The 25,843-nt window shown below is 39.3% G+C and overlaps 1 protein-coding gene across 2 annotated transcripts in view; it reads right to left on the minus strand.

Moving 5' to 3' along the window:
• Positions 1-15,386: 15,386 nt before the first annotated feature.
• LOC126190744 (speckle-type POZ protein-like) overlaps positions 15,387-25,843 on the minus strand; it is a 43,159-nt gene continuing 32,702 nt past the window's right edge. For both annotated transcript variants that reach the window (XM_049931240.1, XM_049931241.1), the window contains exon 3: positions 15,387-16,057. In XM_049931240.1, the coding sequence (XP_049787197.1) occupies positions 15,490-16,057 (568 nt within the window). In that variant the 3' untranslated portion in view covers positions 15,387-15,489. The remainder of the gene's footprint in view (positions 16,058-25,843) is intronic.

The following is a 25,843-nucleotide window of genomic DNA, read 5'->3' on the forward strand; positions in this document are numbered from 1 at the left end:
ACAGCACATTACGTCCACATGCTAACACCTGTTTATGTTCATTACCATGAGGGGTGAGGTACACATACACACTTGGTTTCAGTTTTCAGTTACAGAATGGAATAGAGTGTGTCCCGACATGTCAGGCCAATAGATGTTCAATGTGGTGGCCATCATTTGCTGCACACAATTGCAATCTCTGGCATAATGAATGTCGTGCACGCCTCAGTACATCTGGTGTAATGTCGCCGCAGGCTACCACAATACGTTGTTTCATATCCTCTGGGGTTGTAGGCACATCACGGTACACATTGTCCTTTAACGTACGCCACAGAAAGAAGTCCAGAGATGTAAGATCAGGAGAACGGGCTGGCCAATTTTTGCGTCCCCCACGTCCTATGAAACGCCCGTCGAACATCCTGTCAAGGGTCAGCCTAGTGTTAATTGCGGAATGTGCAGGTGCACCATCATGCTGATACCACATACGTCGACGCGTTTCCAGTGGAACATTTTCGAGCAACATTGGCAGATCCCTACGTAATTCGGTGCTCTCCGATACACACAATCGAACAGCGGAGGAGTGGTACTCAAGCGTCAACTTTAGGTTACAATATCTCCGGATGTAATTAACATTTTACAATGCAACAAACGGCACTGATTACGTATTTGTTTGTATGTTCAGATGTACTAACAAAACTAATGGGGTTCTGTTTTAAAAAAACGTAGGTTTGTGTTAAAAAACATAGTTCCGTGCATTTTTTTACGGTTTGTATTAACCAATTACACTAGCCCCTCTCCTCACGTTCGGTCTGTGGAATCGGTTTGTCAGTATTTGATGTGGTTTACGAAATATATCCAGTGGTAACGTTAGGTGACTCACCCTGTATATAGATTATTCAATATAAAGTAATAAAATTAAAGTTAAAATTATATGTGAATTTATTCTGAGAGTGTGACAATATTTTATCGATAAAATATAATTAAGCAAAAACATTACTATTTTAAAAAGAAATTAATCGGTTATAAATCAAGAAACTACGTATGGATTTGTATATACACTATGACAAAATCTTCACTGATAAAAGTTTGTTAAGGATTTATGTTAATATTTTTCGATGAACTTAATTAATTTTAATTTTAAAAACTGTGTGTTACAAGTTACATAAATACAGAAATAATTTTTGTACAAATATACAAAATTGAAAATTCAAAAGGAGCTTTATGAAAGAAGTTGAAAATTATTTTAAAAAATGTATAAATGGTGATGCAGGGAAAGATATAAACTGAAAAAGTAACATGTACCAAATGAAATAAAATGTAACAACTGACAAACACGTAATAAACATAAAAAACAAAGAATGTAGAGGAATTTGGAAGAAAATTAGGAACTGTGCAAATGTATATAATAAATATTATTGTAGTGAACAAAAATCACATATAAAAGATGAATGTAAAACGATTTCCAGTTTTTAGGAACTTTAAACGAATACAAAGTGTAAAAAATTTTGGAAGAAAACTAGGATAAGCAACAGCTGCTTGTTAGAAATGTAAAAATGCTTATGCAAGGGAAAAAATGGAAAATGGTTTTTTAACTTGCGGTGTGTGTAAAGAAATAAAATGAAAGGAATTTTCAAAACTGTTAGCTACAATTTAAATCCTTCAAAGTCTATTTAAAAACAGACTGAGTATGAAGTAAATTTAATGAAGGAATTTAGTGAAACCTAATTAATTCTACCAAAAAATAAAATAATTCATTAGCTTTTTAATATGAATTTAGTACAATTATGCTTAAGGAAAAGTATGAAAATAGCCAAGTATATGACTTTATTTAAATAAAATGTAGTAAAATATAAATCAGTTTTTCTATATAAAGATAGTTAATTAGAGCAAATCACTGACAAATATCTTTGAATTCATATAACAAAAGTCTTCTTATATTAATTTGGGTTCTTGGTATAAGGATAAGTCAAGGTAACAAAATTTAAACAAGTTCATTTTTCTCTTACTTTTTTGTTGTTTACAAATGTCTGTGCCATCGTGATGAAGATTATAAAACTATGTTTTCTTTAATTTCAATGTTTTAGTCGTAATTTTAAAATATTCACTTTTACAGACACTAACATGAGCAAATATTATGTTCAGTAACAAGAAAAGATGTTAAAAATTAATATTTGCAAGCACATCATTTCAAATTATATAAACATACATATATAAAAGGTTACTATTTAGTTTGAAGAGGATTTAAATAAAAAATGAGCACATCAATGGCTACTTCGTTAGTCTGGCACTGTCTCCACTTCATGCATTAAACCCAAATACATCCCCCATCATACTTCTATTGGTGTATGTAAAGAAATTAATGAACAGCAAATCAGTTTCAAAATGGAAGGTTTATTTAAATCCCTTTATGACGGCTTCTACATTAATAAAACCATCTTCTTCAGAAGGCAACTAGTGACAGACTAACAGGTTACCAGCGAATATGTCTTAAGCTATACATTACATGAACAATAATAACGCATTACAAACACAAAAATTATTCAAATTTACTGGATTATTTAGTGTAGTGGAGGTACATTAAAGTGCAGTTGAAAGGCGCCTGTAAAATGTAAATTTTCACCTCCAAAATATTAAAAATATGCAAAACATTTTGGACATCATTGCATAGTGCCTTACTAATGTAGAGTTAAGGCACTAGCATCACATATGTAATGAGTGGACTAAGGAAAGGTTCTGGTGAAAAAAGGCACTAGTAGTACACACAAGGAGACTGTACAATATTGAATGAACATTATTAGGCTAAACGTGCTTAAAGGGTGATAATAAACATTGAGAAATTGAAAACCAGATCATATCCAGCTGTGTATAAATGTAAAATTAACAAAATAAAAGCTAACAGTAAGTTGCTACCAAGAAAAGGTTATTGAGGTCAAATCAAATTACATAAACTGTGAGATGGTGTAAATAACAAACAATACAATAAGGTATGGTATCTGAAGGAGGGGTAGGGGAGGAAAAGGGGGTGGAGAGAGGGTAACATGGCAAAACGTGTGTCATTAAAAAATACAATTTATCTGACAAATTGTGAATATCAAAACATTATAAGAGAGAAGAAACAGAGTACCACTAACATTAACAGATGAGGAAAATGACATCCAATAGTCATCTGTAAGACAGGGCCACTCCTCTTCTATGTTAATGAAAGTAGGGGCTGAAACCACCTATAAAATATCTGTTTTTGAGTTGACCTCCTCATTTCAAATGGATCCATCTCTATGAACAACATGTTTTAAGATTTATAATTCTTCTGACAGGTCAAACCTGTAGTCTTTCTTTACGCAAAAGTTCGAAGTCTTCTAGTCTCTATGGTGTATGTGTTCAAATTAAGATGCTAAGAGATCTTACTTCTGCTGAACACCTGCTTCTTCTCCAACACACATCGCACAAACTCGAAGACTTAGAACTTTTGTGTAAGGAAAGTAAAGGTTACAGGCCTAACCTGTTATAAGAATTAGAAATTAGTGAACGTTACATTCTCAAAGATGGATCAGTTTTAAATGAATGGGTGCAACTAAAAAATATAATTTTTTAGTTAGTTTCAGACCCCTTCATTCGTCATCATAACAGAGAAGTGGATGAATCTTCCAGGTGTCCCTTGGATATGTCATTTTCCTTGCATGATAGTGCTGATCGTACTCTGTTTCTTCTGTAGTATGATGTTAATGCATTTAATGAGGTTTTGATATTCGCAATATCTCAGATATGTTGTATTTTTTAATTACACATGTTTTTGCCATCTTGCACCCTCTTTACACCCTCCTTTTCTTCTGCTTACTCCACCCTCTTTCCCCCCTTCACCCCAGTCCTAATGAATTGTTTATTATTTAGACCATCTCATAGTTGACATAATTTGATTTCACCACTATAAACTTTTCTTGATGATAAATAATTATTTTCTGTCATAGGGTTAATTTTACTTATGCATATAGCTAAGTTTGATCTAGTTCTTATGTCATAATTTTAATTTTTATGTTTTAAGCAAGTGTAGCACAATAATCATCATTCACTATTGTGCACCCTCCTTGCATATACTATTAGTACCCTCTCTCATTAGAGGTTTCCTTAGCCCATCATTACATACCCTATGCTAATGCATTAACTGTACATTGGTGAGGCAGTATTCAATGATGACCAGCATGATGTATATATTTTTAATACTGCAGAGGTGAAAATTTATATTTTACTGATGCATTTCAACTATATTTTAAGATACCTCCATTACAAGTAACCCACTAAGTTTCATTATTGTTTATGTGTGTGTGTGTGTGTGTGTGTGTGTGTGTGTGTGTGTGTGTCTGTATACACTGTTAATCTGTTAATGTTGTCACTATTTCATCCCATGGTTTCTTCTCCAGCCATGTATAAAATTTTAAAGCTTCAATGGTATATTTTTTCAGTAGTCCACATATCTGGGAGAAAATGTTCAACATGTTCCACGTTCTTAACTCAAACCTCCCAAATTCTGACTAAATCAGTATGAGAATCGAAGGTTTTTTTTTATTTTTCAATACAGTGTGGAGCCCATCCACACCCACACTGGTATGATGGTCAACACAAAAGGTCTGCGTAAGGGTTAGTATTCACTAAGTGAGGGCTTACAGGCTGCGGGTACTGCAATGTTTGCTGACATTTGGTTAAGATTAACCATTAACAAACGCTCATCTGCAGATAAATTGGATCAAAAATTGAACGAAAGGAAGCGGTTTGAAGGGCAGAGGAAAAAATGTGCCAAGACGAGAACCAAGGGAAAAAAGCCTCTGCAATAGTTTGGTCGACTAGTAAAAGCAGTAGCGGATTTCTTACTGCCTGTGACATGTCATGCAAGGGTAGGTTTTGTTAGTAGTGGGTATCATGCATCGATACCATATCAGAACCGCAGGTCATCGTAGTGAGAGAAGTCCAGTACGGCAGCCCAGTGCACAGCTTGAACCCTCTGCTGCGCTGTGTCGTTGGAGACTTGGTGCAGCATCTGGCTGAGGAGAACGGCGGCAGCTCGCTGTTGGGCGGCGTCTCTTGTTTACTGTGTGGCGCAGTTTTTCTGCAGTTGCTGCTCGAGCAGTTCTGCTTGCTCAACGAACCTGCTGCTGATTCGTCGAAGAGATGCAGGCCGTTCCCTTGTGCTTGGACGATGTATGCTGCCTTCTTTTCTTCAGGCGTGGCCCTAGTCATCCCCTTGGCTTTCAGAGTCGCTGCCGTTGGCGTTGTGAAGATGGATGTCTTCCTGGCGCCCTTCTCCTGAAGTGCTCCTGGGACACTTACAAGGGCAGGCACCCTTATGTTGTTCTTTGGGTTTACTAGGTGTTTTGACTAATTACTCTTAATGGATTTTACATTATTTGGCTTTTAGACCCATACAATACAAGTGAAGATATTAATACATTTGCATACTTTGGCAAATTATCACCATCCAATTTATTACCCACTGCATCTACAGCAATTTCTTTTCTGGTTAATAACTTCATTAATATATCAGTACCTTCATAAGTTACTCCACAAATTTCTTAATCATCTCTACCCAATTCTGGTTGTAAATTAAAAATATAGTTTAGCATTCCATCAAGTCTTAAACCATAGACTTCATATTTACTTATGTTAATATTCTTTACCCTCCCCCCCCCCATGTCATTGATGGGTTGGCTTGCATGCCTCAGTGATACAGATAGCTGTACCATAGGTACAACCACAATGGAGGAGTATCTGTTGACAGGCCAAACAAATGTTTGGTTCCTGAAGAGGGACAGCAGCCTTTTCAGCAGTTACAGAGACAAAAGTCTGGATGATTGATTGATCTGGCCTTGTAACATCAGGTTAAATGGGCTTGCTGTGCTTGTGCTGGAAGTGGCTAAAAACAAGGGGAAATTACAGATAGAATTCTTCCCAAGGGCACACAGATCTACTGTATTTATGATTAAATGATTATGGCAGCTTCTTGGGTAAAATATTTTGCAGTTAAATAGTCCCCCAATTAGGATCTCTGGGTGGGGATAACTCAAGAGTAAATCACCTTCAGCAGAAACAAAACAGGCATACTAGAGATCGGACTGTGGAATGTTACATCTCTTAAGAGGGATGTAGATTAGAAAATTTAAGAAGGGAAATGGATAGTTTGGAATAGGACATAGTGGGAATCAGTGAAGTTCGATGGTAGGAAGAACATGACTTCTAGACAAGTGAATACAGTGTTATGAATACAAAATCAAATACAGGTAATGCAGGAGTAGGTTCAATAATGAATAAGAAGACAGGAATGCAGGAAATCTATTATGAACAGCATGGTGAACACATTATCGTAACAAAGACACACACAAAATCCACACCCACCACAACAGTGCTAGTTCATATGCCAACTAAATCCACCAGTGACAAAGAGACTGAAAATCTGTATGATGGGTTAAAAGAAATTATCCAGATAATTATGGGAAAACAAAATTTAATTCTGACTGGAGACTGGAATTCAGTGGTAGGAAAAGGAAGAAAATGAGAAATAGTAGGTTAATATGGAATGGGTAAGGGAGTCTGATATAATGAAATCATCCTCTGTGAAGGGTGGTGGCAGTTGTCTGTATTTGCACGCAGACAGCTGCCACCACCCTTCACAGAGGAACGGGGTACTTAAAACTCTAGTACATAGGGCGTGCACTACCTCTGACGCAGAGAGTCTACCCCAGGAATTGGAACACCTGAGAACTGTATTTCGAAAAAATGGGTACTCAGAGTGGCAGATTCAACGTGCTCTCCGCCCAACCACTGCAGCACAACCTGTTGAGATGGATGAAGTCACGAGGGAGGAGGTAGCCACTGCATTTATTCCATACACAGGCGCACTCTCGGGGAAAATCGCCCGCATTCTGAAGAAACACCAGGTCGGAACTGTGTTTTGTCCTCCAAATAAAACTCGTGCACTGGTGGGGAGCGCCAAAGATGACCTCGGTTTGAGGAAGGCCGGCGTGTACCAGATTCCGTGTCAATGTGGCAAGTCGTATATTGGTCAGACGATGCGTACCATCGAGGATCGATGTCGTGAACACCAGAGGCACACTCGACTGATGTATCCGAGCAAATCGGCGGTCGCTGAACATTGTTTGTCGGAAAATCACGCCATGGAGTATGACCGCACGAGGATTCTGGTACAGACGTCGAGATACTGGGACAGCGTTTTAGAGAGGCCATCGAAATTCGCACCAATGACGACCTCATAATCCGTGACTGTGGCTATAATCTTAGCACGGCTTGGGAACCAGCGATTGGGTTAATCAAGAGTAAATCGAGCAAACGTATAGTTGTGACGACCACGGTGGACAGAGCCATCACACCGACGTCATCTCAGACGCCGTCGCAATCTGTTCCGCCGCGCGACCGTGGCGCGGGGGGCGGACGGCGGAGGGAGCGCGCCGCAGGCGGAGGGTATTTAAATCGGCCGCCGCCGCGACGGAACCCAGTTCCCTCTGAGCAGCCATAGCGTACAGATCTCCGTGCCGGCACGTTCACAGGAGCTCAGTCCGTCAGTTCACCTGATGATGGCGACATGTAAGATCGCCGAAATATTGTGCCCGTTGGACACTATAGACCGGCAGCACACCCGTGGATATTTTGATTACTTCTTTCTTACTCAAAGCATTCTGTACTTCTATCCCACTGAATGTATTATCATTCTGCTTCACTAATATTTATCTGATATCACTTAGATGATAATAAGAAACCATATTCTTTTCTTTTTTCTGTTTTCTTCAATTGTTTTTAGCACATTTTCAACAACTCCGATCCTCTGTGTAACTTGTTCGATTGCACCAATAACACAGTGATATTCTTTACTAATTCTCATATTATGTCCTTGGTTTTTCTTCCATATTTGTAAAGATTGATCTTCTGTTTTCTTTCTAATTTCGTTCTTTTCCTCTGGGTCGAATTTTGATAACATTTTTTTAGAAAAAATAAAGGTTTAATACACACTATTAATGTTCGTTAGTAATATAACTGAGTTACATTTTTGAATATGATTAATCCTTAAACTTATGAAATATTTATCCCTTATTTCAGTATTTTACATCATTAAATCAAGGCCCTGGGAGTAGACAACATTCCATTAGAACTACTGACAGCCTTGAGAGAGCCAGCCCTGACAATGCCTTACCATCTTGTAAGCAAGATGTATGAGACAGGCGAAATACCCTCACACTTCAAGAAGAATATAATAATTCCAGTCCCAAAGAAAGCAGGTGTTGACAGATGTGGAAATTAACGAACTATCAGTTTAATAGATCATAGCTACAAAATACTAACGCGAATTCTTTACAGATGAATGAAAAAACCGGTAGAAGCCGACCTCAGGGAAGATCAATTTGGATTCCGTAGAAATATTGGAACACATGAGACAATATTGATCCTACGACTTATCTTGTAGGGTAGATTAAGGAAAGGCAAACGTACATTTCTAGCATTTGTAGACTTAGAGAAAGCCTTTGACAATGTTGACTGGAATACTCTTTTTCAAATTCTGAAAGTGTCAGTGGTAAAATACAGGGAGCAAAAGACTACTTACAATTTGTACAGAAACCAGATGGCAGTTATAAGAATCAAGAGGCATGAAAGGGAAGCAGTGGTTGGGAAGGGAGTGAGACAGGCTCGTATCCAATGCTCGATGTTATTCAATGTGTATATTGAGCAATCAGTAAAGGAAACAAAAGAAAAATTTGGAGTAGGTATTAAAATCCACAGAGAAGAAATAAAAACTTTAAGGTTCACCAATGACATTGTAATTCTGTCAGAGACAGCAAAGGACTTTGAAGTACAGTTGAACAGAATGGATGGTGTCTTGAAAGGAGGATATAAGATGAACTTTAACAAAATCCAAACGAGGATAATGGAATGTAGTCGAATTAAGTCGGGTGATACTGAGGGAATTAGATTAGGAAATGAGACACTTAAAGTAGTAGATGACTTTTGCTATTTGGGGAGCAAAATAATTAATGATGGACGAAGTAGAGAGGATATAAAATGTACACTGGCAATGGCAAGGAAAGCGAGTCTCAAGAAGAGAAATTTGTTAACATCTAGTATTGATTTAAGTGTCAGGAAGTAATTTCTGAAAGTATTTGTATCGAGTGTAGACATGTATGGAAGTCAAACAGGGACGATAAATAGTTTGGACAAGAAGAGAATAGAAGCTTTCGAAATGTGGTGCTACAGAAGAATGTTGAAGATTAGATGGGTAGATCACATAACTAATGAGGAGGTATTGAATAGTATTGGAGAGAAGAGAAATTTGTGGCACAACTTGACTAGAAGAAGGGATCGGTTGGTAGGACATGTTCTGAGGCATCAAGGGATCACCAATTTAGTATTGGAGGGCAGTGTGGAGGGTAAAAATCGTAGAGGGAAGTCAAGAGATGAATAAACTAAGCAGATTCAGAAGGATGTAGGTTGCAGTAGATATTGGGAGATGAAGAAGCTAGCACAGGATTGAGTAGCATGGAGAGCTGCATCAAAGCAGTCTTTGGACTGAAGACCACAACAACAACAACAACAACAACAAATTTCCTAGCTGAATTTGCTGTAATGAAACCAAATCCAGCATTCCTACAACACATTTCTATAAACTAACCAAATTTAAATTTACAGCCTACAAACTCATAATAAACATGACACAAATTTATATCATCCTCTCAAAATATATTTGATAATGTAGGACTGTAACTCACAAGTTGTTTAGGAATCTTTTAGAAAGTCTGAACGAAATAAAGACAATCTGCTCCTCTCCATGGCTTTCTCTAATAATTAATTTTATCACTATATTCTCATTTCAAATGAGTTGTTGAGTGTATCCATATACTTTTCTTATAAATCACCTTATTTATATCATACATTTGACTGCTGAAAAGACCATGTTAGTAACTCACAACTATGAAAATGGGTGCTTTATTTAATGATAAACTACATGAAAATGTTTTGGATTATGTAATGGACAGTCACAAAAACATTCAAAAGACAAAATTCTGACTACAAACATCTGAGATGTGCTTGTTCTTTTTCCTTCTATAAGTTGATCAATTGCTCACAAAGTAGAATAATACATTTCAGTTTAGTAAACTATCTGAGCTTAAAATTAATAATAAATATAAAGCCCCTTATTTTAAATTGATGACAAAAATTGTGGTAAGAGAAAAGATAACAAGATTTAAAATTTCTTGCCTGACAGATGTGTTAAAAAGATTGATTCAGTTGTGTTAAAAGTACTACAATGTAAGTTATAAAATCGTTTTTAATACAGAATTGTAAAAACATTGTGAAACTGAATTTCTGTAATATATTAACTTTCTCTTCAGAAATTTAAATTTTAGTTTTAAAATTCATTGAATTTAAATTTTTTATTCCAGTATGTTTCTTCGAAAGATTTACTTTATTTTATATTAAATTTACATTTTTCTTTTAGTATATTTCTTCTGAAGATTTATTTGATTTTTATCTTAAATTTAGTACAAGAAACCTGGAGTTAGCGTGAGAGTTTGAAGTTAAAAGATTAGAATAGTTTAATTTTTGTCATTTCTAAATTTAATTGTTTTAAATAGTGGAGAGGGGATTTGGATTCAAAGTAAGAGCATTTGAGATTTTTTACAGAATTGATGAAATTCGACATGTGGGCTGACACATTAATTTTTACATTGTTTGTATAATACCTTCAGAGATTTGCTGATTAGCTATGAACAAACAACTAGATGGAATGTAATCATCATGAGAAAAATGGGATGCAGAAGTTGATTTGTCAGTGGTGAGTGTTGGAGAAAATAGAGTGTCAGAGGAGCATTGGAAGATATGGAATATTGAAATAGTATACGGTCGTATTTGTGGTGAATGAAGGGGGCAATAGAAGAAAGTCTGTTGATCAAGATATGGCGGCAGTGGAAACGAACAATGGTATGTACAAGGATGCATGAAAGCAACGTGGGAGAGAACTTTGGCGTACGTGGTAGGAGAGTTTAGGTGATATATTGAGTGTGGTCACACACAGAGATGCACCTTTTTTTAAGACAATGATAACAAAGCAAATAATATCTTTAGCTATAGCAGTTGGCTCTAGGGAATTGTCAGACTGAAATGGTATATCAGTGGTGTGGATGAGTATGACCAGGTCAGAATTTTTGGAAGAGGAATTTCCCTTACATTTATACACTGTCAGGCCAAATTATTATGACAATCTGCTTAGCAGCACATTGTTCCACACTTGGAATGCAGTGCAACTGCACTTCTAGGCAGCATAGATTCTTTACATCCTTGGTACATTTCCCCTAAGTAGCAGATGTCTATGCACAACTCACATAGTTGCCATAAGCAGGCAATTTGTGAGAACGGAGCTGGTGCCCAGTTTTGTCCCACATATGTTCCATCATGTTCAGATCAGATGAACTTCGGTTACAATATATCAGTATGATTTCTCTATCACGGTCTTTAGACCACTGTAACACGACTCTGCTCTTGTGACACAGACAGTTAACTTGCTAGATGATGCCATCACCTTTGAGGATGATGTCAAGCATAATATGTGCAGGTGCTCCACAGTGACATTCACATAGTCCACAGCTGACATGATGCCAATCAACTACCACCACAAGTCCCATAGGAGCCCATGTGACTATTTCTGATAGCGTCGTCATAGACCAGCAGCCATGGCGGAATGCAAGTTTCAAACAGCGATTCGCCTGGATGACCACATATCAAGACACCAATCATCCGACCAGGCGACAAATTTTCGTTGAATTTTGATGGTCCCATGCCCACTGGGATCGTGACTGACGACGTCGTTAGATCAAGCATGTGAAGACGTAATGGTCGTTTGCTGAGAAGCTGTATGTTAATAATGGGCCCTTGGTGTACCCAAAGACAGTTGTGCTTGTCAAACATTGTTCAATGTTACGCTTGAACACCCAACTAGCTTCGCCGTTTCCAAGATGCTCGCTCCCATGAACTGGATTATAACAATCTGCTGTTTGCCACAGTCTCATTGAATTTTCCCATTTGCAGCCCCTTATCGTCGGCAGAATGATTCCCCATTCATCTCTGCTTCGCTTGCATACTTTCCTGTCCATATCATGAGTCCAAAACACCACCATGCTACATTCAGTCTGACCATGTGCAGTGGTCGTAGTGTTTCACCCGATCTTTGTATGTCTGGTGGGATAGGTTACAAGTGGTGTATAGGGCGGGGATTTCAGGTTCAGAAACAGTTTTAGAAAGGTACTACATTTGCATTGGGATAAATTGGGTGAGTTCGTTAGTTCTTACAGTCTTGGATTTGATGATTATTCCACACAAGATATTGTTGACAATATTGTCTTTGGGCTGATGATAATGAATTTTGTACAAGGTGCCTACAGTGGGCAATGGCGCTGCACGTTTGAGATATACCATTTGTAATGCAAACTCTAAAAAAATATTGTTAAAGAAAGTAGAGCTGGAGTTGTAGCTAGTTGTTGATGAGTTTGCGTGGCTGAAATTCAGGACTGGAGTTCCCACTCAACCTTCTCTATAGTGTCTTTGGTATGAACCGCCCTGACAACCTTCATAAGGACATTCAGGCACTACAGGGGAAGAAGTTGTTTAGGAGGTGGTGGACTATGAGGAAGCAGGGGTGCAGGGTGACTAATGGTTACGATTATATCAGGGTAGAGTTGAATCTGGGTACTAAAGTCTTTATGATAACAGAGTTTTTGAAAGGTATGAGTTAGGTAACAGGCAATGCTGTGTGTTTTGATAGCCTAATGTATAAATGTAGGACAATAAATCCAAAAGTCTGCGTTTCAATGTTCAGTTGGTCATTCATCCCTTATTTCATCTCTAGTTATATTCTGAAAGTGTGAAAAATGCCCAGATCAATCATGCTTTGAAATCCACTTAAATCACTTTCCCTTTGTAACTGGCTGAGTAAATCAGGTCAAAGGTCAGATAATGGAAAGGGCATGCTGCCTCTAATCGGAGTATTTCTAGTAACATACTGCAGCCCTAAAACCAGCTGTTGTGATAAAAACAGCTTCAGTTTATTTTTGTATGAGTGGCTTCACAGATAGTTTTTAATTTCAAATATTTTCGATGAACTTTATAGGCGAGATAAAAAGACAATTGTAACAGCATGCTTACTCAGGCTGTGGTCTGGTTGATAAGAAAATGTTGTCGCAGAGGAAGCTGATGCGGATACAGATGAAGCTGGTGTGGAGATGGCTGGTGTGGGCATAGCTGTTGCTGTTGTTGGGTTATGTAATGGAAAGAGTGTTGGTGGCAGTGATGGAGCTGTGCAGAATGAGGATGTAATGGCGAGTGAAATAGAAAAGGCAGATGAGTTTGTTAGGTGCTCATAGTATGCGTCATTTCGCCTTCCAAGGGTGTACAGTCACACTGTACTTCACTTTCCACCATGTCAAGCATGCTGCTTTAATACATCGATTTGCAAAAGACTGACACTGCCAGTTTTCATGGCCAGGTGTTGATGACAGGTGTGGTTGTCGACTATCAAGAATTTTGTCAGTGGATAGGATACAATGCACCAAATCAAGCGCCTATTCAGCTCTTGAATTTTTTTAAGAATGTGCCATTCATAACACCGAGACGATATCTCTGCCATGCGGTACAGATCACGCTGCTGCTTATTTGTACCTTTCCTCACAGCATGTCACAGAGCACAGAAATTAAACTTGGCGTAGCTACATGGTCATCGATCATTTGAAGCACAGAAATAGTAGCCTGGACTGATAGGTCCAAAAATATATTAGTACATACCTAGAAAACTTGTCCCAGTTTGTTTAAAGGTATCTGTTCCATTACAGTATCGATGATAGAACGCAAGCACACCAAAGACACAATCTATTGCATTTGCCAACGGAGCACTAGTCAGGCGGGAGAAAAAGGTATTCTTGTTGGGTGATGAACTGATACTTGAAACATGTCTGACATTGTCTCGTCCCAGTGAACAATACAAGAAGTTTCTCTCCATTAATGAATGTTAACTTTACTCGTCTGCAGATACTGTTGGTGTCTTGCAGTTTGAGCAGGAAAATGTACAGCTCCATTGCTTTCAAACCAGGTCGTTGCAGCAACACGCTATGTAATAGATTAGGTCACCTGATTTCTGTCCAAATGAGCATTTGTGGAATGTCACTGACCAAGATGTGTTTGTCTTTACGGCCATCCTTTATTATGCGCAGATGCTTGTCAACAGATCATGAATTAGCTTGGCTTCCCGACCCTTTAAGTGCATCCTGATGTCCCAGCTATTTTACGTCATCATAACGAAATTGGGTACTACACGTTTCCAGGCAGGAACTTCTAATTCATTTGCTTGTGAGTGTACTGGCAGCTGATCTCACATTTACATTTCGTTTGACACGTCTTTACTCAATCACCTTGGCTTAAGATTTGGTTTTCGAGTTCACACAGGGCAGAACCATATTTACACGCTTGCAAGCCATTATTAATCAGATTTATTTAATATTTTGACTGAGTTTCTGCCTAAGACACTTTGGATTAAATTCAGAGAAGAGGGACCATAGTTCAAAACTAATTACACTCCATATGGTTTGATCCTATAGAACATGTTTGTATTGTTGCTTAGCTTCAACATAACTAACAGGAATATGTTACTGAAACAAAACTCGATAAATGTAAGTTACCCTATATAAAAATTTATTTTTGTTCAAAATACAATAATATGAGTAACAGTCTCTGTACTGAAATCAATCAAATGTTGCAGTTAATCATTATCTACTGTCACTAATGTACCACCACAGAGTGATTAAAACTTGTCACATATAAAAACATTAGTAACACATACTCTATCAGTGGTCGAAGCTAGATGAAATTTCAAGATCACTCTAAAGTTAATTTGATTCTTAATTGGATTTTTCTAACAACTACATTTGGTTAGCAAACCTGTCCACACTTTATCAGTTATCAGTTAAAATTACTTAATTGCAAACTCATTAGCTTTGTTTAGTTATGAAATCTTTATTGAGGAATTAATTATTCTTGGTACAATTATTTACTCATTGAGCATTGCAAAGCTAGCATCCTCGGCAAACACTTCTGAGCTCTAAAAACAGCAGATTGTTCTTTACTGCCTTCTAAGTACGCCAGTAGAGTGTTTGCCTCTCAGCACACATTCAACGCTATGTGTATAGATTTATTGTCGTCCAGTACATTGACAATGAGTTTCACTTCCCCTGCGCTCTTGTTCAAAGATGTTATTTTTTCCCTGAAGCACAAAAATTTAGACTTGCATGTTTTAAAAGGTGTACTGATGTGGAGGACGTGGCACTCCTACAGTTTCTCGGTAATTTTAATGACTTATCGTTGGTACACTTTCCATGTGTTTCGATTTTTGCAGAAGTTAATACGTTATTTTGACCAATCCTTGTGTATAAATACAAAAATTTAGAGATAGTTACAGTATTATCCACACAAACAAAACTACCTGTACCTTTGTGCTGAAGCCAAACATTTGCATATCTCCACCATGATCTCCAGATCATTGCGTAATGCCATTTCCCAACCAGCCGTGTCCATCACATCGAAGATTTGCTTCCTGATGAAATCAACACAAGCTGCCTTGAGCGCGGCGCAGGAGTGTTTTGTTGCGACCACAACCAGGGACACTGCGTTGTTAACAGAGATTTGGTCTGCCAACTGCTCTTCACAGTATTTCTTTAGAACACAAAGCTCATAGTTGTCGGCCAGCACTAGGAGATTGTCACTGACGCTTTCTGGATATGGCAGTTGATCACTGTACATGTAGAGGAGGGCTTCGCCCAGCTCCTTATGTGGTGCTCCATCCATCTGCAGGGTACCATTCGGGGTGTCTTTGAGCTTCTCAGCCAAGACAGGGCTGCGTGCTGCCAGCACTGCCCTATGGGCCACCAGTGACACCCCGCCAACCATGAGTGTCACGTCACTGCTGTCAGCAGACTCCAGCAGTGCCACCAGGTCGCCTGCCAGGTCACCCCTACCCTCTTCCGTCTTTTCTGGTGTTTCATTCTTGCTGAAAAGAAGAATTGTGGTATTTAAAAGAACAGCTACTAAGTTTGCACCAACCACAGCAGCTATATCTAACACCTGCACAAAAAATTAAACAATAATGAACTGGCAAGGGAATCTTAATGGAATCGATGAACATAACAATTTTGTATTTTAATTATTGATCATATAAAAATAAATTAAATTATTCGAAATGCCTTATTATTAAATGAAGAAATTCTATACATATATCAGTAATACTGTTGAATACCTAGAAATAAGAAGGTGTTTTTTTTATATTTCAAACTTTTTTTAAAAAATTAACTGATAGCATTTTAATATGTTAAGTAAATAAGATGAAAAAATAATGTTAGTTACCAGTTGCATTCAATGAAACATTTGTAATTTAAATAAAAATGGAAAACGTTGCTACTAAAACACTTGAACAAATGACTGTGATTATGAGACTACTAAGCCAAACAGAGAGCTACAAGTAACAAAACTAATGTACCTGAAATGTTTTATACTTAACAGCAATTGGAAATCTTCTAATCTCCAAAGGCAATTTTTTCGTTGTTATTGTTCTTACTGCTCTACTAAATTTAGGTTCCTTGTGAGGTAATATTCAATTAACACAATTTCAGTAGGGTTACACTATGAGATAAGGTTCAGCACGCAACACTGTCCAAAATTTATAGTTAACAACTTTCTTCAATCAAAGAAATATATCGAATAGGAAAAAAATAGCAAGACTGGAATTTTGCTTATCAAACCATAACAGAATTCCAAGTGCATCTTTATAGAACTTGCCTATCACAGCCTGTGAAATCTCGTGAAATGTGGCTCATCTGCCACATTGTAAATTGATTCATTCCTGCAAAAGCTCTATGTACTTTTTATACTCTTATGAACAATTCCATAATTGTTTTTATTAATATGTTGATTGGTATTATTTTGCATATTACGTATCTGCCATATTCTAACTTTCAGTTCTGCCAGCCCTCTAATTAGGGATTATATTTTCTAGACCTGGTAACCTGTCACTGCTTCTGATATGATACTGAACTGTTCCAGGGACTTACAATTACATGAAAATGAAAACGAGTTAAGAATCGAAAGGTGTGAATCAAGCAGTTATCTGCATTAGTGAATGATGGACTGCCATACAATATGTATCAGCATCAACAGTAAAAATCATGAATTGTCTCCTTGTAATCTAAGAAAAGATAAAAATTTTAAATATTTATTTTGTATCTCACTTCTTCATCTGAATTAAGTCTTTACTATAAGTAAATTTATTAGTACAAACAGGCCTGTAGTATCAACATGTTACAGAATCATACCCATAACACTGTAATTGTGGCATTCTGGGGGTACTGTAAAAATATTTAAATGGTATAGGGGTTTGTTACGTTGGTTATCAGCCTCTTCTTTAGTTTTAGCGATTAGTGTAAATAAATTTATTTTGTCATTTTGCTGATATAGAACTCAGTTTTATCACAAAGAACTCTTTTTTATACTAATTCACAATTAGAAATGAAGTTTATGTGTAGCTGAGAACAGCTGTAAGCTTAAAGGACATAGTATTTTACATTCGATGGAGAAGTGGAAATATCCTTAGGTTTGCCCCAGCGAAGTGTTGTGGGATTCATATCATATATTAATCACCTGACAAATAACATTAATAGTGTTCTTAAATATTTTACAAATGAGGCAGTTAATTGTAGCAAAGTACTGTCTGAAAAGAACTGCACAAATACAGGGTGAAACGCCTAGAACTAAAAGGAATGTCTATTGAGGTGCTTTTATCACAGAATGAATTGGTAGCTGGGCACTCATGTTGTTAGTCAATCTACAGCTTTGTAATAATACTTAGAAATTATATTTTTATACAAATGTACATTTTTAATGGAACAATGCCTGTTGACACTAACAAACTGAAAGTAGGGTAAATTAGAATGTCAGTGGCGTTTATTGCAGGATTTTAGTGCGAGTCGTTTACAAGACATCGTATTTTGGAAACATTCCACACTGACACTTCTGCAATACCTGTGGTAGCACACACCAACGAACAACACAGCTGCATGCACTAGTTACGTGGTTTCTGGCCGGTAACAAGACAACTGACCATCACCGGTTGTGTTCAGAATGACCACTGACAGCAGCAATACACGCTTCCTGTCTGGCAAGGAACGACTCTTGCACACATGCTGGCATTTCAGCAGATATGTCCGAGCGGGCGGCAGTAATATGTCGTTGCATATCATCAGCTGAAGTTGCTATGTTCTTTTAGGCGACGTCTCTCAACTTTTCCCACAGAAAGAAGACTAAAAGCGTTAAATCCAGGGAATGGGCCGGCCAAGGTACAGGTGCTCTATGTCCAATCCAACGATTTGGAAACAATTCGTGCAATTCGTGAAGACGTGCGGTTTTACTTCGTGCACTGTGCGGTGGGCAGCCATCATAGTGGTGCCATAAGTTTCATCTACTCTGCAGAGGAACTTCTTTTCGCATCCGTTTCACTCCATGGATGTTGACGTGCCACCTGACAGGAACTGACGGGAGGTCAATAGTGCATGTTTCGGGGGTTTACATGGCCCCGATTGGTACATTTGGCTTCGTCATTAAATAAGACACATGATACATCTGGAGTGTCATGTCTTAATGCCCTTATACAGAAGTTATCACGATTCTCATAATCGTTTCCATACAGATCTTGATGGAGAGAGATGTGATACGGACAGAACCTTTGTCGATGGAAAATGCATAGGACACTTGCCTGACTCATACAACTTCCTCGTGCGATTGCATGGGAGCTAACGCACAGCAAGAACATTAGTTTCTCACTGTTCTGTCTTTACTTGTTTCATTCTGTTACGTTGTGTAGGTGTTGTCCGCCCCTGGTAGCTGAATGGACAGGGTGACGAATTGTCAGTCCTCTAGGCCCGGGTCAGATTCCTGGCTGGGTCGGGGGATTTTCTCCGCTCAGGGACTGGGTGTTGTGCTGTCATCATCATCATCCTATCATCCTCACCGACTGCAGGTCACCGAAGTGGCGACAAATTGAACGGTCTGCCCGACGGGGGAGGGGAGGGCTAGCCATGCGATTAGATAAATAAAGTATAGGTGTTGGTCTACCACTTACACATAACTGGCTGAAGAGGTTTATAAATAATTGCCGAGATGGTTAACGTTTATTGGGGTACCTTGCGGCACATGCCAGAACTGCGTCCTTCCTGCACACCATCAGCTTGTCCGCTTTTTCTGTATTCGTAAATTCCATCATCTACTCACGATCTAAACTTGGACTGCCACACGCTAACTGACTAGCAAGTCGCAATGCATTCAAGGCACACACAAGTACAGTGTAAGTAAACACAACAACATCGTACCCAGCAATTATGCACGTTGCATGGCACACACGAGTGTCGGTGTAAAAACTTTTCAAAATACGATATCTCCTAAAAGATTCGCACTAGAATCTTGCAACAAACGTCACTGACATTTTAAGTTATCCTTCTTTTAGTCTGTTAATCTCAATAGACATTGTTCCATTAAAAAAGTGTATGTCTGCACAAAATGGAAATGAGCGTATGGCATTGTTGGCCGGGAGGCCCCATGAGGGGGAGTTCGGCCGCCGTATTGCAAGTCCTTTTTAGTTGACGCCACTTCGCCGACTTGCGGGTCAATGATGATGAAAATGATGGTAATAGACACACAACACCCAGTCCCCTGTCGGGAATCGATCCCGGGACCCCTGCGTAATAAGCGGAAACGCTACCGCTACGCTATTTTTTTAAAATTTCATTTTGTTAACTTTCGTTCGTTGCATTGGCTCGGGGCGGACGCCGTAAGACATCCGTTTCAGTTCGTTGTTGATCGGTGCACTCAGTTTTTTATTACAGAGGGCAGCTAACCCTCTGACCGAACACGCTGAGCTACCGTGCCGGCGCTGCGGAGGCAAACTATGTCTGCACAAAAATTCACTTTCTACGTATTATTAAAATATGTGGATTGGCTAACAATACGAGCCCCTGACAACCAATCCCTTTTGTGAAACCAGCACATCGATAGCACTTACCATTTTCGTAGCATTTACAGTGCCTGTTTTAGGTAATTCACCCTGTATATAGTCAGATTTCAAAGCGCAACAAATACAGTCAACATTTTTTTAAATATTAACAAATGTAAAATTGTGCACCAGAAAAGGTTTTTCTTATGACTAAAACATCACTGAGTAGGAATCATTCAACCAATCATACGATACCCCTAACAAGGCACCCCTTAAGTGCATGGTCGAAATGGCTAATTACGTGTACAATATTCGGCGCCTAGAATATTGTCTACCGTTCACCCGCAATATTGGCTGCTTATCGTACAGGGGCCGGTACTGGAGGTATCCAATGGTGGGCATAGCATGAGTACAGAGCGTAGCTGAACTGTTTAGTCGCCGAGTAACTAAAATGGTTCAAATGACTCTAAGCACTATGGGACTTAACATCTGAGGTCATCAGTCCCCTAGACTTAGAACTACTTAAACCTAACTAACCTAAGGACATCACACACATCCATGCCCGAGGCAGGATTCGAACCTGCGACCGTAGCAGCCGCGTGGCTTTAAACTGAAGCGCCTAGAACCGCTCGACCACAGCGGCCGGCCTCCGAGTAACTCACAACATTGCTAAGGCGCTAGTGATGTTGATACAAAGCAGAGTAATGGCAACGATACACAAAGCAAACATTGCACTTTGTCTACAACAACAGTTGCCGAAGTTGACATTTCGTCAGAAAGGAACCCACGGAATTTTACAGAGTGAGAAAGAAGTGGCAGATGGAATGTTAGCGTTTCTGCAAGATGAGTCAGTGGCTTGTGTGGTGTCGTATATGCTCGAATGTGCGGACAACGTACATGAGGCGTATAATTATGACAATACGTGCTTAAAAAGTGAAAGTGATGTTGAAACATGTCGAGCTATGTAGTTCATCATTCTTGTCGGACAGGGAGCCACAAATCCTGTCTACAGTAGAACGTAGTAAACGCCAGTCGTTGTCCAAGGAGCGGGTACTAAGCATAATTACTAACATGGAAGAGCATCCACAGTATTATGAAAAGATTTAGAATAAGGCTACAGCAATATGATCTTGTAGTGCATGAGAAAAACTACGGATAGTCAAGGGAGGACAAAGCGCACTTGTTACAAAAACTGGTGCTTGCGCGTTTCAAGAATTCTTAATGCAATTAACAGGATGTGCATTGAGCCTAGTTTACACGACGACATTGGGTTGCGCCACTCGTTGAGTGGAATGAGTTGCACGCAAGTGGTTTCATATATGACTCTACACACGGCGACACCAGTATACACTTCAGCTTCGTCGTTTTGTGGGTCCCTGAGTCGTGTCTGAAATGAAAGTTTTGGCAGCTGCACGTTGCACGAGTTGTGATGGAGTTAAAGCTTGTTTCGTGGAATCGCTGCATAAGAAAAAAGTAAGAAACGTGTTTCGATTCGTGACTGGATGGAGAAAAGACGTCAGCTCGGTTCCTCAGTAACCTTGCTGAAATAATTTATAACGGAAGATCCAAGAAGTTCTTTTAATTATCTTAGAATGTCACCAGAACTGTTCACGTTTCTTCTAAATAGAGTTAATTATGTGATAAGGAATAAAGGTACTGTAATGGATGAAGCACTGTCACCAGAACTGAAGTTACATATCATATTGCGTGCAATACAATCGAGAACACTCGGCATGTTATAAGACACGGTTTTAGTTGGTGATTACGCTATTTCATTAACACCAATAATTATTAATATTAACAGTCATAATTATTAACATTAACAGTCATAATTATTAACATTTAGCAACAATAATTACTCGAAGCAGGCCGCATTAGGAAGAGAATAGTTTGCAAACTACTCTCTTGAAGACAGATCTTTACAGCGGCAATATTTCAAAATTCAAACATATGTGAATGGGCAGCACTGCAGCGACGTTTTAAATAGATGAATATGGAATAAAGAATGCAGCTTCTTGAATTGTATAGCCTTCCCTCCTGTCAACAATATTCCTTAACAAAGAACCGAGCGAGGTGGCGCAGTGGTTAGCACACTGGACTCGCATTCGGGAGGACGACGGTTCAATCCCGTCTCCAGCCATCCTGATTTAGGTTTTCCGTGATTTCCCTAAATCGTTTCAGGCAAATGCCGGGATGGTTCCTTTGAAAGGGCACGGCCGATTTCCTTCCCAATCCTTCCCTAACCCGAGCTTGCGCTCCGTCTCTAATGACCTCGTTGTCGACGGGACGTTAAACACTAACCACCACCTTAACAAAGAGATGGCCAACTCGAACGATGGGATTTTAGTCTTGTAGACGATCGCACTGCCACAGCTAGAATTACACTTCCTTTTATCTTTGTTAATTCAGTTGTATAGAAGTATGCGCTCCTAACTCAAATTTTGCCCTGCAGCTCAGATATTGTCACACCATCTATGTTGTGATCGCATATGACGGTCTCAGCGGCAGCAATATGTTGCTTATTTTTGTAATCGCTAAAGGAATGCTTCATGCTCCGAAAGGCGTTCCTGCATGTTGAATGCAAACTCTGTCCGTTTTGGCTTGTCATTTGACTCAAGTGCCTGTAACAGTTGCGCTTTGCAAGTGTACAACCATAAGTTCTCGTGGAGGACCTTATGCACAGTTGAACGTGGTAGTTGCAACTGTCTGACAGCAGTGTGGATGGACTTTGTAGGTGAACGAGTGAAAACGTTTAGCCGGCCGGGTGGTCGAGCGGTTCTAGGCGCTTCAGTCCGGAACCGCGCTGCTGCTACGGTCGCAGGTTCGAATCCTGCCTCGGGCATCGATCCCTCAGATGTTGAGTCCCATAGTGCTTAGGGCCATTTGAACCATTTTTTGAGCATCACTGAAATCCCACAAACACCTGTGCAAACCATAGATATCCAAAAAGCGAACATTATTCTCCGTTCCCCACTTCATATTTCAGTTTGTCTACACTCTACGAACACACATAACCTCAAAACTCATGCAACTAGTGTCGCCAAAGTTGGAACACGCCGAAAGTGTTTAGTTTCACCAACGAGTTGCGCAACGCGGGGCGCGCATACGCAGTGGCCGGTAGCCTGCAACCTAGTGTCGTCCTGTAAACTAGGCTTCATAGTGACCTAATACCTTTGCACATCATATTGTGCGCGTCATAGATTACAGTAATTTCATAGGAAGCAGTGGATGGTTGCATAACTTCAAACAGTGCAACAGAAACGGAAGACGTAAGGTAACGAAATTTCAAACAAACTGTCAACTTGACAATGCACAGCAAGCTGCGGAAACGGCCCGAAAATATGTAGATGAGATAAAGAAACTAATCCTAACGTTCCGTGAGGAAACTGTTTTCAGCTTCGACCAATCGGAATTTGAAAAAGAAATGCATTAAGGAACCCTGGAAATTAGAAGTACCAAGAGATTTGCATCAAGATCAACCAACATCGATGTCTTAACGCTTTCGTATACAATTATTCCGACTGTCAATCTGGATGCTAAAATGGCTGGAAAGTCATTTATTATGCTGCGAGAAGTTGGAGGTGCTCTGCCCCCTACTATTCATTTGTGTGTGCGTGATCTTATAAGGGCAGTAGGGAATACTTACGTCACAGCAAGTAAGAGTGGGAAAATGGGCGTAAGGGAACTACAAATGTGGTGTAAGCATTGCTTTTGGCCAATACGTGGTCAAAATAATTTGCTTTTGCTTGATTTCTTGTCTGTGTATAAAAATCATACTCTATTAGAGAAAACTATTCCTCCTGAAAAGCGTGTGGCATTTGCAATTCATACCACCCAGAACCACTGGACATATTCAGGTGTCCGGATGTTTGTTTCTATCCTTGCCTATAAAAGATATCGCACTATCTGGAGGTTCGCCTTAAAGAATAGCCAGTTTCACGATAAGCTCCACGACAGACTGTTTCACTGTCGGTTGCATGCCATCACTTTCCATCAGGTCTTATCACCCCGTTACACCAGCCTGACTGTATATGCATTCTTGAAGAATGGATACCTAGCTCAACGTGCTACACGGTTTGTAACTCCCAAGGAGCTCTCCTTCGATATTGATGGTGTGAACCTTTGTTATCACTGTGGCGTGGCATTTTTCATTCGGTGTTCACGGTGCAAGTTAATGGTTTTTTTTTTTTTTTTTTTTGAAGGGCGAGGATGTCCATTTTGTGACCTGTAATACATAGATCCCATAGATACTTGATCTCTGTACCTCCCGGACGTTCGTTTCCTGTCGCCCTCCTGATGCACATGTTGAATCATTAGCAGCTAGTACTTTTGCTGTCATAAGCGTTAACACAACACTTTCAGATGAGCCTTGCTAAAGATTGAACTTGCAACCGCGCGCTGAAGGGGTTCCTTGTTAGCTTCTGCATGCCTGCAACCAGGCGTCAGAGTAGCAGCGGAAAGCCACCTAGCTGAATGGCTGTCGACGTTTGCACAGAGGTACATTTTTAAACGGTGTTACTTAGGTTTAAGTAGTTCTAAGTTCTAGGGGACTGATGACTTCAGCAGTTAAGTCCCATGGTGCTCAGAGCCATTTGAACGTTCAGTGGTATATGTGCATACTGTCTGTAAATTTGTCTCGAATACAGTTGCTAGTAACAAAGCAATAATTTATAACGTCATGTCTCGTGCAGTATCTTCGATGCATGGTCAGCGGAAAAAGTAGCAAGCGATAAACATTTTTCCTTTCATAACTTTGTACGGGAGTCAGCGAGAAAATTTTTGTAAGGATTTGATGTTATCTGTGAAGTTTGTTGCAAGTCGCTAAGTGCTCTCATTCACAAATATTGAATGAATGAAGTGTGGGAACTCGCGTGTCACAGTCTACACGACTTTTTCACTCCCCACCCCTTTGACAGGTACGTGGCTCTTATCCCACAGTGATTGTCACCCGTCAGTAGGAGATATGTGCACCAAGTTTGTTAGAAATCGGTCCAGTGGTTTAGGAGGAGCTGTGACACATGCATACATACACACAAATATACATACACAGTTTTATAATATTATGGATTATACGGGGTCTTCAAAAAGTCTCTCCGCAGTGCCGTATGATTGCTAGCCGTGCGTGTCGTATGATCGTTCGCCTGCCTGTGTTACTTCCCTACAAGCGGACTCTCCCAACATTCCACTGTTTCGTTTGTCTCAGCCAGCGTCAGTAGTATCGTTGATGTGTGTCGTTACATGTTGACGTGAACGTTTAGGTTTAGTTCCTTTGTTCGTTTGTTTCGCTTTCGTCTCTGTTAAAATGCTAACCATTGAAGAACGTGTGATTTTAGTCGAACAAGTGTTCAAAGCTGGAGGTAAATACACAGTTTCAGTTCCTCAAATATTAAATTCGGTTTTCCCAGAGACAGCACTCCCACATCGCGATACTGTGCGAGATTTGATTAACAAATTTCGAAGTACGGGTTCAGTGAAAGATGCCCCGAGAAGTGGTCGTCCTAGCGTTTTGTCTGAGGATAAACTACTCGATATTTCCGATAAAACGTCCATGAGACCGAATAGGTCAGTAAGAAAACTCGCCCAGGAAATCGATGTTAGCGTCGGAACGGCACACACAGCTGTAAGGAAAAAATTACAACTTTTGCCATACAAAGCGACAGTCGTGCAAGAACTGAAAAATACTGATCATGGCAAGAGACTGCATTATTGTCAATTGTTCAAAAATTTCGTTGAACAAAATGGAAGGGATATTCTTAATGAAACGTTTTTCACTGATGAGGCGTGGTTTCATGTACCCAG

The sequence above is a fragment of the Schistocerca cancellata genome, chromosome 6 (assembly GCF_023864275.1).
Source record: "Schistocerca cancellata isolate TAMUIC-IGC-003103 chromosome 6, iqSchCanc2.1, whole genome shotgun sequence".
NCBI lineage: Eukaryota > Metazoa > Arthropoda > Insecta > Orthoptera > Acrididae > Schistocerca > Schistocerca cancellata.